A 13,999-nucleotide genomic window follows, 5' to 3' on the forward strand; every position below is an offset into this window, starting at 1 on the left:
AGGGACCTTAGAAGAGGAGGATCTGGATTGCTCTGTGCAAAACCACTTCACAGAGCAGGTAAGTATAACATGTTTGTTCTTTTTTTTTTTTTTTACTTAAAATAAAAAAGAGACTTTACAATCGCTGTAAGCTGGCCATAAAGTTCTGAATACAACAGGGAAGGGTTAGAATCTGTCGGGTTTTTATTGCTGTCTGAGGCCTTTTGTTGAAAGTCACTAGACGGGAAGAGAGCAGTAAAAAAACCTGAAGGCGGTTCCCACCATCCCCTGCCCTAGTAAAAAAAAAAAAGTGGTAGGGTTATTACCGTATCCTGAAGGAGGTTGCATCCAAAAATCAAAGAATGAAAATATTTGTCTGGAAATACAGCAATACAGGGTGGTATAATGTAAACTTGTTAAAAAGGAGCTAAACCCACCTATCCTTTACAGTCATGGAAGCTGCCATCTTTGCTTCTGTTTGACCTGCAGTTACCGAGGTGCTGCACATGTGATCAGTTAGAACATCAGCCAGTTAAATGGGTTTGGTTCAGTTTTTAGGATCATTAGTAGTAACTAAATTTAAAGCGGCTCCTCCGCTAGGTCGCACCACCCCCCCCCCCTCCCTCCGGTGCCACATTTGGCACTTTTTGGGGGAGGGGAAAGTAGGTACCTGTCAAACCAGGTACCCGCTCCCACTTCCAGGTAAGATCGCCGCACAATGATCGCGGTAATCCACAAAATTTCCAGCTCCTCCCCTTAGCTTTGTTCTGGGACACACAGGTCCCAGTGGGACCATTCAGAAAGCGCAGCGCGACTAACGGATGCGCAGTAGGGAATAGACCGTTAAGGCTTCTCTTCCTGTAGTAAAGATGCTGGTGCCTGCGCGCACAGCCGATGGACAGATCGGCTAGGGATGCCAACATCGCGGGAGACCTGGACAGGTAAGTGTTATTTTAAATCAGCAGCTACAGTACTTGTAGCTGCTGACTTTTCATTTTATCTATTTTTTTGACAGGCTAGAACTCCGCTTTAAATGTTTTTTGTTTATCAGCAAACACAAAGCTATTAGAAATATAATCTTGGCTTCATGTTAAAGAATAGACTCTATGGTGATTGTAATGGCAATGCTAAAAAACAGTGTAATGTAACCAAGTAATACAGTACATCCATTACAGAAGGAGTGTGTGACTGTAAACCATTTGTATTTGCATGGCTACACAACATAAACATGTCTTATTATACAGAGGGCTCCAGTTCTAGGTGATTTTCCGGTTATCGGTATGGCTTGTACACACTGAAACAAACGAGTCCAATTTCCGTGTCTTCCTTTTGATAATTTAATATGTATTGATTGATTCAGAAGTAGAAGAGGTTCTAAAGCAGACATTAATGTTACTTTCCACGCAGGTCACCATGTCGAAGTCTCCTGTAAGCGATGCCGGAAGTGCCTTTATCCAGACACAACAGCTGCATGCAGCAATGGCGGACACCTTCTTGGAACACATGTGCCGTCTGGACATCGACTCTGAACCCATAGTGGCACGCAACACAGGCATTATCTGCACTATTGGTATGTATGTGTTTGGAATCTGGCCAAATAACGCATGATTGACCTACACCCCCAGCATTTGATTAATCTAGAAAAGGTTGGGCAACATTTATGTCTTCATGCCTTTCCTTCGAAGATCCCTCGGTGTTGACGTTGTCTGCGTCAGGCAAGGCATCAGGGTTCCATTTTTAGATAAGTTTCTTTCCACAATTGGCAGGTTGTAATATTATGAGAATGGGCAGGATTAAGCTAAACTGATGTAGGGGCCGCAGCCTGTGATCTGTTTAAGCAATTACGGATTTCCTGAGAGTGTAGTGCAAAATTCTGAATTTTGACCACTGGCACAGAAGCCATCAAGTGGATATGTATAGAGCAGCATAACACAGAGTGGAAGAGTGCTCATTGACACTGAACTCACCATAGCTGGCCATACATTATACAATTTTCTTATTCAATTCCCTCTAGATTCACCTTCCAAGTGCAAGGGCCTGCCTGATTGCATACAAATTGAAAGTGTTTAAGTTGGGCCTCACGTTATATGGTTTGGGTTAGGCCTCGCGTTATATGGTTTGGGTTAGGCCTCGCGTTATATGGTTTGGGTTAAGCCTCGCGTTATATGGTTTGGGTTAAGCCTCGCGTTATATGGTTTGGGTTAGGCCTCGCGTTATATGGTTTGGGTTAGGCCTCGCGTTATATGGTTTGGGTTAGGCCTCGCGTTATATGGTTTGGGTTAGGCCTCGCGTTATATGGTTTGGGTTAGGCCTCGCGTTATATGGTTTGGGTTTGGCCTCGCGTTATATGGTTTGGGTTAGGCCTCGCGTTATATGGTTTTTGGCAAATCTAAATGTTGCCCTATGCTCAGTCTGCATCTAGTTTAAATAGAATTGTCTGTAGAATTGTTTCTATTCCTTTCCGTCTAAGACTCTGTGGAGTACATTACTGTTACTGCATCTCCACATGTAAGCTCCTTAATAAATGTTCAGTAGGCCTGAGGTGCAGCATGTGGTCGATATAATTCAAAACATGATGGTGGGAGATCCAGTAATGGTTGCTAGATATTGTACTGCTTTTAGTCCGAAATAAAACCTATTAAATTTCAATGATAATCAAGAACCAGAGTAGCTTTCTAGATAGTGTGAAAGTCATCAAAAGTCGAGAACCTTGCAATTATTGGAATTTATTTCTTGATTATTATCCATAGGCAACTTTTTTAAGTTAGCTAGTTAGGCAATCTCATCGGATCTTCCCAAGTGCTGCTACTAGACTTGTTTCATAGAACACAGCCTTCCTCAACTCCATAGAACAGCGTAGGCCCAAATCACAACTTTGACAAGGATAAGAATTTGTTTTTAAAGCAATGTGGTCCTGCTCTCTGCAGCATTCTCCTGTGACCAGGGTGGAGGTTGGTCCCTTACCACCCTGGGTTCACAGGGAGTTGGTGGAGAAATGCTGGGCTATGACCCGATAAGCCTAGGAATGAAAGCACTAAATATTGGGTGAGTTTAGCAGCTAGAGCTGCTTTTTATTTCTAGGCTGCTAGGGGATCCATATTTGTTGTGCCCAAACTATAACTGGCCAAGTATTTTAGGCAGGTTAAATCATATCTAACTCCATTTCCAAAAAAAAGTTGGGACACTGTGTAAAATCTACATAAAAACAGAATGCAATGTTTTGCAAATCTCATAAAACCATATTTTATTCACAAAAGAAAATTGAAAACCTCTCAAATGTTTAAACTGTGAAACTGTACCATTTAGAAAAAAATAAGGTGATTTTGAAGTTGCTGGCAGCAACATGTCTCAAAAAAGTTGGGGACAGGGCAATAAAAAGCTTACATAGTAAGTGATAAGGACAAGAATGGAAGAACATTTTGCAACTAATTAGGTCAATTGGCAACAGGTCAGTAACATGATCTTAGACAGTCGGTGTCTCAGAAATAAAGATGTGCAGAGGTTCACCAATCTGTGAAAATTGTCAAACCATTTCAGAATAATCAGTGTAAAATTGCAAAGACTTTAAATATATCATCATCTACAGTATAAAATATCAAGAGATTCCAAGAATCGTGAGAATTCTCTGCGCAAGGGGACAAGGCCAAAATATTGGATGCCAGTGATCTTCAGGCCCTCGGACAGCACTGCATTAATAACCGACATGATTCTGTGATAGACATCACTGCATGGGCTCAGGAATACTTCCAAAAATCACAGTCTGTAAACACAGTTCACTTGGCCACCCAAAAATGGAACGTCCAGACCTTTCACCAATTGAAAGTATTTGGCGAATATTGAAACAAAAAATACAACAAAAGACCCAGGGCTGTTGAGCAGTTATAATCCTATATCAATATATATCAGGCAAGAATGGGGACAACATTCTTCTCCCAAAACTCCAGCAACTGACCTCAGTTCCTAGATGTTTACAGAGTGTTGTTAAAAGAAGAGGGGATGCTACATGGTTGTAAACATGGCCATGTCCCTTGATACGTGTTGCTTCCATCAATTTCAAAATTCCTTTTTTACATTTTCTCTGTTTAACCACTTGCCGACCGCTCACAGTAATATTACTGCGGTGGCAGGTCGGCTCCCTTGAGTCCAGCGATGTAGACCTACGTCGCTGGACTCCTAGTGGTCTCGGCGGCGCGCCGCCAGAGGCTCCCTCCTGCTGTGTTTAGACACAGCAGGAGTTGGGCTGGAGGAGGAGAGGCAGCGATCGCCGCCTCTCTTCCCCCGATTGTCAGGGAAAGTGTGAGAAGATCCGCCCGCTTGTTTTAACAAAGCAGGCGGATCTTCTCTATGACAGACAGGGAGAGATCACAGGATTCTGCATAACTGAACCTGAGATCTGTCTGTATCACAGAACACACACACACACACACACGTCAGTGAGCATGAGGCATACATTTAACCCCTTGATCAACAGTGTTAACCCCTTCCCTGCCAGTGTTATTATTGCAGTAACAGTGCATATTTCTAGCACTGATTACTGTGGTACTGTCACTGGTCCCCCCAAAAGTGTCAATGTCAGTTAGGGGTCCGATCTGTCTGCCGCAATGTCAGTCCCGCAAAAAAATTGCAGATCGCCGCTATTACTAGTAAAAAATAAAAAAACGACACATCTTTCACGTACTTAGTAAACGCGATAACTTCTGCTCAAACCAATCGAAATACGTTAATTGTGATTTTTTTTTTTTTTTTTTTTTTTTTTTTACCAAAAATATGTAGCAGAAAACAAATTGGCCTAAAATGTTAAATTTTTGATTTTTACATTTTTTTTTTTTTTTTTCAAAAATTTAAAAATCGTGCACACACAAGTGATCAAATGCCACCAAAAGAAAGCTCTATTTGTGGGAAAAAAAGGACGTAAATTTTGTTTGGGTACAGTGTCGCACAATTGTCCGTTAAAGTACGCAATGCTGAATCGCAAAATATGGCCTGGTCAGGAAGGGGGTAAAATTTTCCAGTCTTAGTGGATAAAAATGCGCTCCTTGAGACTTTTTTTGTCAGACATGTAGTTAAATACATTTTGGCCTAAAATATATGACAAAAATTGAATATATTGAATATTTTTTTAACAGTCAAAGTAGAAGATGTAAATTTTTCGCAAAATGTTCGCGTAAGTTTCGTTTAGGTATAGCATTGTATGACCGCGCAATTGTCAAATTCACGCAGTGCCAAGTTGAAGAAAGTGGCCTGGTCATTGAGCAGCAAAATCTTCCGGTCTTAAAGTGGTTAAATATTTTAATGTTTTCTATTCTGAATAAAATATGAGTTTATTTGATGTGCAAGTTATTGCATTCTGTTTTTGGAATTGAGGTTGTATAAGCTAGGCTCCAGTGTTCAAGTGGTCTTCTGCCCATTGGAGTTTTTAAACAAATTGCGATTGGCGGTGAACAACTGAAGCCACGATCGGAATTCTAGACCTGGAATGTCAACTTTTGAAAACCAAGTTGGCAGTGGTAGCTCTTATATTTTACTCCTCTTAATTTCTCCCTAATTTATCAGAGACATATTATAACAAAGAAGTAGATTCAACTTGCATGGGAAAAATTTGCACTTGAAGTATAAATCTTAGTTTGGCTGATGTCATGGTGGAGACCATTTTCTCTTCCAGATGCTTTGATGATCTAGGATTGTGTAACTGTATTTGGTCTCTGCTCTCCATTTTTCATTGTAATGGTATTCTTCTTTTGTAAAATTTAATATAAATCTATGAAACCTCTGAAACAAGACTGTGTTATAATTTCACAGGGGTACATTTTTGTGTAATACTTTTCTGTTTTTCTTAAATAGGCCCAGCATCTCGCTCAGTGGAAACTCTAAAAGAGATGATAAAATCTGGGATGAACGTTGCTCGTATGAACTTTTCCCATGGGACCCATGAGGTGAGGAGTGTATCCAAGTTATTCCCTTTTAGGCTGTAGAGTAGAAGGTCCCTGTGGAAATCCCAATCGGCTCCCTGCAGCTGTTTGCTATAAAAACAGTATTTTCCCAAGCTATTTGTTTAGCGCTCCTTTCACACAAACAATCCAATCTGATCTGACCCTCCATGCATCACTATGGAGCAGCGGATGTCAGCGGAGACATCTCCGCTGCCATCCAATCCTGTCAGTGAAATCCAGATGGATGGAAACCCTATTTTCCATCCGTCCAGGGAAATCTGATCGGATGAGAGCAGACAGGCGGTCTGCTCATCCGATTCCCTATAGAGAGCAGCGGGGCTCTGACACCTCCCTCTCCGCACGCAGTGTGGAGACGGAGCTGTCATCCGCCTGCTCAGCAGGGATCGGCGGATTGATCCCCGCTGAGCAGAGAACGGACCGCAACGCAGCGTGTGAAATATATATAATTTTAGCAGAGACCCTAGAGAATAAAATGGCGATTGTTGCAATATTTTATGTCACACTGTATTTGCGCAGCGGTCTTTCAAATTCAGTATATTTGACAAAAAATACACTTGTTTGCATAAATAAAAAATTATGTTGGCAAAATTTTTTTTGGTATAATGTGAAAGATAATGTTACGCTGAGTAAATAGATACCGAACATGTCATGGTTTAAAATTGCGCAAGCTCGTGGAATGGCGACAAGCTATGGTACTTAAATCTCCATAGTTGACGCTTTAAAAATGTCTACAGGTTACCTGTTTAGAGTTAGAGGAAGTCTAGTGCTAGAATTATTGCTCTCGCTCTAACAATCGCAGCAATACCTCATATGTGTGGTTTGAACACCGTTTACGTATGTGGGCACGACTTACCTATGCATTCGCTTCTGAACGCGAGCACGGAGGGATGGGGCGCTATAAATTAAATTTATTTATTTTTTTTTTTTTACTTTGACACTGGGAGAAAAAAAAACTGCCAGAGGATCGGAAGTGATGTTGGAGGTTGCTCCTGTCCTCCAAGTGGGGGGCCATCTTGTCCTCCCTCGACTTCCTGTCTATCCATCCAACAGACTGGATTGTTTCCGGGTTTACTGACTGCTCTGGCAAACACGGAAGCGGCTGGAGGGGGGGTGGGCAAGGGGATATATATATATTATGATGTTGAAGTTTGTGGAGGCGGCCATTTTGCTGAAGCCCAGAGCCCCTGAACAGCAGTAAAACATAAAGCGGAACTAAACCCTTCAATTTGATCGTTTCAAAAAACAGCTACATTCCTGGAATGCTGGGAGTGCTAATTGATTTGCTTGTGTCCTACCATCAAAAATGGCTGTTGTCGTAGCTGATCACATGTGCAGCACCATGGCAATTTCAGATTAAACGGAAGACACTTATTTGTAATGTTTTATATAGCTATACCTGCAAAAGGGGCCAGTCAAAAGTGATCTAGCAAGACTTCTGATTAAAGTTCCACTTTATGAGTATCTCAGACACCATACACTTATGTGAATTTAACTGAGACTCTAGAATAACACCTTAAATTTCAGTGATTTTGCCAAAAATTCAACTGCCTAAACTGAATCTTTCATTTTGAAATTAAAGCAGAATTTTACCCATTACAACTTGATTAAAAAAAAATGTTCTTTATCAAGGAACATACATTCTACATTAATAATTATGCTACCAAAATGTGTGTGCGCTGTCATTGCCTCCAGCATTGCTACTGTTTTTTTCTTGCTGGAGGCTGCCATTTTGTGGAAGCCCAGAGCCCCAGCAATAAATCATGAAGCAGAACCAAGCCCATCAATTTAAGTTACATTTCTGGAAAGCCGGTATTGCTGTCACATTTGCTTGCTTCTTTAACCAAACAATCAAATGGCCGGTGTCATAACTTATCACATGTGCAGCACCATGACAGTTGCAGATCAAAGAGGAGCAGCTTCCTTGGCTATAAAGGATAGGATGGTTTAATTCCGCTTTAAGCTGTCAGCAGATTGGCCTCTACAAACTTGGCAGTGCCTACAAATAGAGAGCAACTGAGCATGTGCAGAGCAGGGTGAGACAGTATATTACTGGATTTTAAATGGTATAGACCCCCTTTTTAACTTGATTCTAACTAAAGTTCCACTTTAAGTGCAAATGTTACAGCATTTTTAATAGCCAATAGCTAAAATGAAATGCATTGTGAGTAATTTCAAACATAATTGCACATTAGTCACAGCAGTAAAAATGGCGTGTGTTTTGTCTGTTATATTGGTACTAAGCAACCCAGTTTTTTTTCAAATTGCACATCCTTGCCAATACAGTAAGTAAATTAAGACTTCTAATGTTTATGCAAGAGGTGTCTCTCCCTGGTGCACTATCCGTGGCAGGATTATTCTGATGATTCTAGGAAGGAATATTATTAATCTGAGCACAAATATCTGTTTTTTTTTTTTTTTTTTTTTTTTTGTCCTTCAAATGTTTGCTTGGCCTATTATGCTCTATGTAGTATTCATGGCTTATAATGACCATTTTCACTGAGGGACATACCCTTACAGCACATAGAAGGTGATCTTGTACAAATGTATGCAGACAGATTGCAGTGACCTTTTGTGGCATTTGTTAGACACATTCTTGTACAGGCATGACTTAAGCTGTAGACTTGGCACATGTACTGGTTGAGCGTACCCTGTGCTGTGCAGCTGGCAGCCTCCAAATGTCTATTTCATTTTATATGTAAAGGCATGCACTGTACAAACTTCTTCACCTTGCATCAGTGCTGATAAATGTCCCCAGTGAGCCTACAAAAGCACTGAAAGTAAAAGCCCCACCTTCCACTGCCATTCTTTGTGTTGAGGAATCTTGTATAAGCCTAAATCTCATGTGTTAGCAACTTGGTTGCATTTACTTTACTCAAGAAAATAATTGTAGCACTAAATTCTGATCTATTAATAATTCTGTGTTTTTAAATCTAAATTCTCATGTTCTAGTACCATGCTGAAACCATCAAAAATGTCCGTGAAGCCACAGAAAGCGTTGCTTCTGACCCAATCCTCTACAGACCCGTGGCTATTGCATTGGACACAAAGGGACCAGAAATCCGCACAGGTCTTATCAAAGGGGTAAGTATTGCAAAATCTCCAGTAGCTAAAGAAAAAAAAAATGTAGCGATTTAAATCCTTGTATATGAAGTGGATATTATCTAGAACACTTTTCAGTGTGACCTTTTTAAAATGACTGTCACTAGAGAACCATAGTGGCTATAATGGGCATTACACATAGATTTTTGAGTGTTTACTTTAGTAATTTAAAGATATTGGATTTTTTTTTTTACATTTTTGAGATGGGAAATGGGGGCTGGATTTAGACAAACATACGTTTTTTAATTTTTGCTGCAAGCTCCTAGTATTTGCATTGCTTACACTGTTTTTTGTTTGTCTTTAAGAGTGGCACAGCTGAGGTGGAACTGAAGAAAGGTGCAACCCTGAAGGTGACCCTGGATGATTCTTTCCAGGAAAACTGTGACGAGAATGTTCTTTGGGTTGATTACAAGAACCTTACCAAGGTGTTAACGGCTGGATGCAAGATCTATGTAGATGATGGCCTAATTTCCCTTCTGGTTAAAGAAGTTGGTTAGTAGATCTTGATGACTTAAAGCAAATGTGTCAAACGCAAGGCCCACAGGCCATTTCACTTGGCCCTTGCAGCTGCGGCACTCCAGTATCTACCCCCTTGTTTCAGCAGTTGGCAGCAGAGAGGAGGGCAGAACTTCTACGGATCCTGTAACTCTCTGTGCAGTCATAGCACCTCCCTTATCTCTGCTTCAACTGGTCTCTGCATTCAGCAAGCTCTGACAGTTGACTCCAGCCCTCCTCTTGTCCTCCTCCAGACACTGCAATTTCTGATTCCCAGCTCTACCCCCAGCTTCTTCCATGCCGTAGCACAGCGTAAGAGGGGTGCTCCGTAGTATTATGGAGGGTGGGGGAACTCTTGACTTCTGATGTAAGGGGGGGCTCTTAACATCTGATGTAAGGAGGATGGGGTTCTCTGGAGATTTAGTACCGGCAACCATAATGCTTTTGTGTCATGTAGGTAGTTAGGTAAAGTGTTCTATTTCGGATAAGATACAAATGTATAGGAATTCAAAAGCTGCTTGAAACAGGTCAAATGGCAGGTGTAACGCGAGCCAAGTACAGGTCAAATACACCTGTCAATGAATCCTGAATGATCTCAAACTGATTTCATAAGCAAATTGCATTTACCCATCAAAACAGGCCCTTCTTGTTGAGAAGGCACTCTGGGCAGGTTTCCCGCACCGCATTCCAGTGTGAACGATCCCTCTTAAATTATACCTGCAGAAATAAAAAAAAGCACATAAACATGCCTGCAAGTAAATCTAGAGCTGCCAAGCATGTTCAGTATACAAATGTTGGATCGCATATGAAAGCTTAGGCTTCAGAGCTGCAGATTGAAATTTGCAGACTCGACACCATGGCTTTCAGGTCCACTTAGAATGATAAATTAAAGAAACATGCATGTGTTTTCACTAAGATTGTGTTTATAAGATGTGACTTAATACTGTTTGGGGTATTCTCTTCTTGGTATAGTGGGCAGTAAAAGAAAGTTCTGATGTGAACGAGCCAGTGAACAGTGGACAAAAATGTTTAATTTTCAATGGAGAGGACTCCCATCACTTCTGATTTTGGTTGGAAGTATGAGATCCATGGGGACCATATTTTCAGGAACTTCCCATGGATGTCTGAAGAAATGGACAATAATTTTTTAATTTACCACGGTTCCATTCAGTTGAGAATGAATTGAGAACTTCAACGTAGGGCACTTCCATGAATGGGCAGTTGTCTGCCTAGTGGCTGTGAAAATAAGTGATTTTTACTGTGTGACCTTTTAACCCTCTAAGGGTTTGTTCAATAGTGCCTCTATCGGGTCCTTGTGCAGGTTACAACAAAGCACTGAATAGTGTAGACCTGAATGCAAAGTCTATGGGGCACAGGCTTGAAAACATAGGGGTGTGTAGTGGGGTTCAAATTTAGCATATCCAGAAGATGAGAGGTACTTTTGGGAAAGGACTTTGTGCAAATGTTTCTTTAGCTAGTATGTTAAATGAAGTCTTTGTCGTGACTGACCATTTTTCCAAGTCTTCCTCGGGTAAAATCTTATTAAAGTGGAACTTCACCCCAAAGGGGAAGTTTGGTGCCGTCGGTGTTACAGAAACCACTATTTAGGCCAATGCGAGACCTTCCTCTAGTCATTTTGGTGAGGGAGGTTGTGTTCCTTCCATTACTTCAATGCATAGGGTTATAGAGCTGGCGGTTCTTTCTTGCAGGGAGCCACTTCTAGTGTTTCACCATTACAAGGTGTTTGTTCAACCTTGGTCGCCTTTTTTGCTGAAAGTGATTTTTGTCTACCATCTCAGGCCATCATTCCACCATCCCCCCTTTTTTTTTTTTTCTCCCCCAATACCAAAAAAAGGGTCACGCAGCTTCCATGTCTACTATTTCACTTCAGATTCGTCAGCTTATCCTCTAGAAAGCTATGGTTTGAAAGGAAAAGCTCCACCTTTGTGGTGACGTCGCGTTCTACCAGAAGTGTTGATACCTCCTGGCCTATCCTTCATCATGCTTCAGTGGCTCACCTCTACAAGGCCACAACCTGGTCTTTAGTTCCCACCTTTACAAGGTTTTACCAGGTGGATGTAAGAGCCGCCTGAGGATGTGACTTTTGGTCATAGCGTTATGCAGACTGCAGTTTAGGACATCCTTAAAAGATAAGGCTGCTCTGTGTCCTATGATGTACGATAAATAAAACTGGATTTTTAATATGGTAGGGTAATCAATACGTTTTAGATAAAATAATTAAATAAAGAATGTTAACTATATATTTGACGCCCAGAGCATTTTTTTTTTAATACCACCTCCTCTGCTCTTAATGGAAAAATTATTTTAGATGAATAAGTAAATGGTAAACATGCGGATGGTGAAATTTGTGATTTTTGTTTCCTTTACATTGGTGATCAGTGGGATTAGACCCTGTAACACAGGGCTAAAACTTAAAGGAGAGGATGGCTGGTTCTGATGCGATTTTTGCTGGAACTAGCTCAGGTAGGCAGGAAATCATTCTGCCATTGTTAAAATTGTCAAGGAACTGTTCGCTGCCTCTGGGGGAGCCCTGTTTGAGAAACCATGTTGCACAAAGAACCACTGCCTAGAGTGCAGAAGGATGCTACTGGAACAGGGTTTTTCAATCGGAGTTCCGCGGAGAGGATTCCACGAGAAGTTCCCAGGTGTTCCACCAAAAATCGATACTCTCACTCCTGTTTTGTGGAGAGAAGAGATTATTTGCCAGTGTAAAGATCTGGCCACCAGGGGTGTACTTCAGCAAAGTGTTCCTGCTCTTTCCACTCCTCCCGGCGCTACCCTCTGAGTTCACTTCGACTATCAATATGCACTGACAACAACTTTGGCCAGATATACATCAGCCGCAATGTTGATTTGCAGCAGAACCCCTGGAGACTTCTCACGGACCCCTGGTTGAGAAACCCTAATTTTCTAAGAAGTATGTTTTTGTTTTGTGTTTGTTTTTTTTCAGAATCCTACTTACCTAGGTGGATGCATTAGCCCGATGCATCTGTTCCCCGCCGGCTTTAAGACTGAGAATCGAGAGACCAAACCCCGCTGATCACTTGGTTCTCAGTGCTCCCTGAGCAGAGAGCTGGTGACTGTCAGCTGACAGCAGGCTTCAGTTTCTCCAATACTAACGGTTATACCTACCGGAGTTGTAGATTTTATTTATTTTTTTTTTCTCAACTTTTTGCCAAGTGTTCCTCCAAGGTAAAACGGTTGAGAAACCTTGTACTGAAAGGCTTAAGATTGCAAGTTGACATCCCCTTAGAAGTAAGAGGTTTAGCAGTATTTCACTGTGATGCTTAGCTAATTTTTATTGCTTTCTTTATCCAGGCTCAAACTACTGTATCACAGAGGTGGAGAATGGTGGATCCCTGGGCAGCAAGAAGGGAGTAAACCTTCCAGGGGCTGCTGTAGATCTGCCTGCTGTGTCTAAGAAAGACATTCAGGATCTTCAATTTGGAGTTGCACAAGGAGTGGACATGGTGTTTGCATCCTTCATTCGCAAGGCAGCTGATGTACATGCTGTAAGAGATGTTCTCGGGGAGAAGGGAAAGAATATCAAAATTATCAGCAAGATTGAGAACCATGAAGGAGTGCGCAGGTAGGCATGAATGGTGGATAGATGGCTACTGAAGGGGAAGAGTATGTTAGAGTATTGCACAATGAATTAACGGTGTACACTTGAAATCCCAAAGACTCCTATATCATAAACTCTCCCTTCCAGAGGACCATAGTAATTTTATTTTCTACTTTTTTTTTTTTTTTCTTAAGCTGCGTACACAGTGAGAAAAATTTATCAAAACTGGAGCAGGCAGAATCTGGAGCAACTGTATATAGCAGCCAATTGGCTTCTAGTTTTCATTTTAAAACTTAAAGCAGAGGTCCACCCAAAAGGGGAAGCTCCGCTTGTTCGCACCCTTCCACTGCCACATTTGGCACTTTTTGGGGGGGAATTGGGTACCTGGTTTGACAGATACCTGCTCCCTCCCTCCCTCTGAAGGACTGAAGGCTTCACTGACGGTTTCTCCTATTTGCAATGCCGGCGTCTGCACCCAAAGCCGATTGACTATTCAGCTGGGGGTGCCGACATCGCGGGATACCTGGACACATGCGTTTCCTACTATTAAGTCGTGCTGTAGCTTCTTACTTATTTTTTTTTAAAAATGGAGCTTCTCTTTAACTGAACAGGCTGATGATAGAAGCTGACAGGTTGCCATGCACAGCTGCTCTAGTTTTGATAAATGTCCCCAATGTTTGTGGCAAACATGCTTTTCTTTATTCCATTCTCCTGTACTTACAAGTTGACAGAAGTGGGTCAGCTGTAATGCTGTGATCCATGTAGACATCAATGATGATTCAGTGCGTTCAAGTAGGTCATGTTGAACAAACGGCTCCACTGAATGTAGGTGAGCACTCACTGCAGCACTGTTCTTGTGGCCCTAGGAACCGATTTATTTTTAGAGACA

The 13,999-nt window shown here is 41.5% G+C and overlaps 1 protein-coding gene across 3 annotated transcripts in view; it reads left to right on the plus strand.

The window, feature by feature from the left end:
• PKM (pyruvate kinase M1/2) overlaps positions 1-13,999 on the plus strand; it is a 46,511-nt gene that overhangs the window by 14,151 nt on the left and 18,361 nt on the right. For all 3 annotated transcript variants that reach the window (XM_082253076.1, XM_082253078.1, XM_082253077.1), the window contains exons 2-6: positions 1,387-1,549; positions 5,821-5,912; positions 8,880-9,011; positions 9,335-9,521; positions 12,864-13,134. In XM_082253076.1, coding sequence (XP_082109202.1) covers positions 1,393-1,549; positions 5,821-5,912; positions 8,880-9,011; positions 9,335-9,521; positions 12,864-13,134 — 839 coding nt within the window. In that variant the 5' untranslated portion in view covers positions 1,387-1,392. The remainder of the gene's footprint in view (positions 1-1,386; positions 1,550-5,820; positions 5,913-8,879; positions 9,012-9,334; positions 9,522-12,863; positions 13,135-13,999) is intronic.

Source organism: Pelophylax lessonae, assembly GCF_965119305.1.
Source record: "Pelophylax lessonae genome assembly, chromosome: 4".
Lineage (NCBI taxonomy): Eukaryota > Metazoa > Chordata > Amphibia > Anura > Ranidae > Pelophylax > Pelophylax lessonae.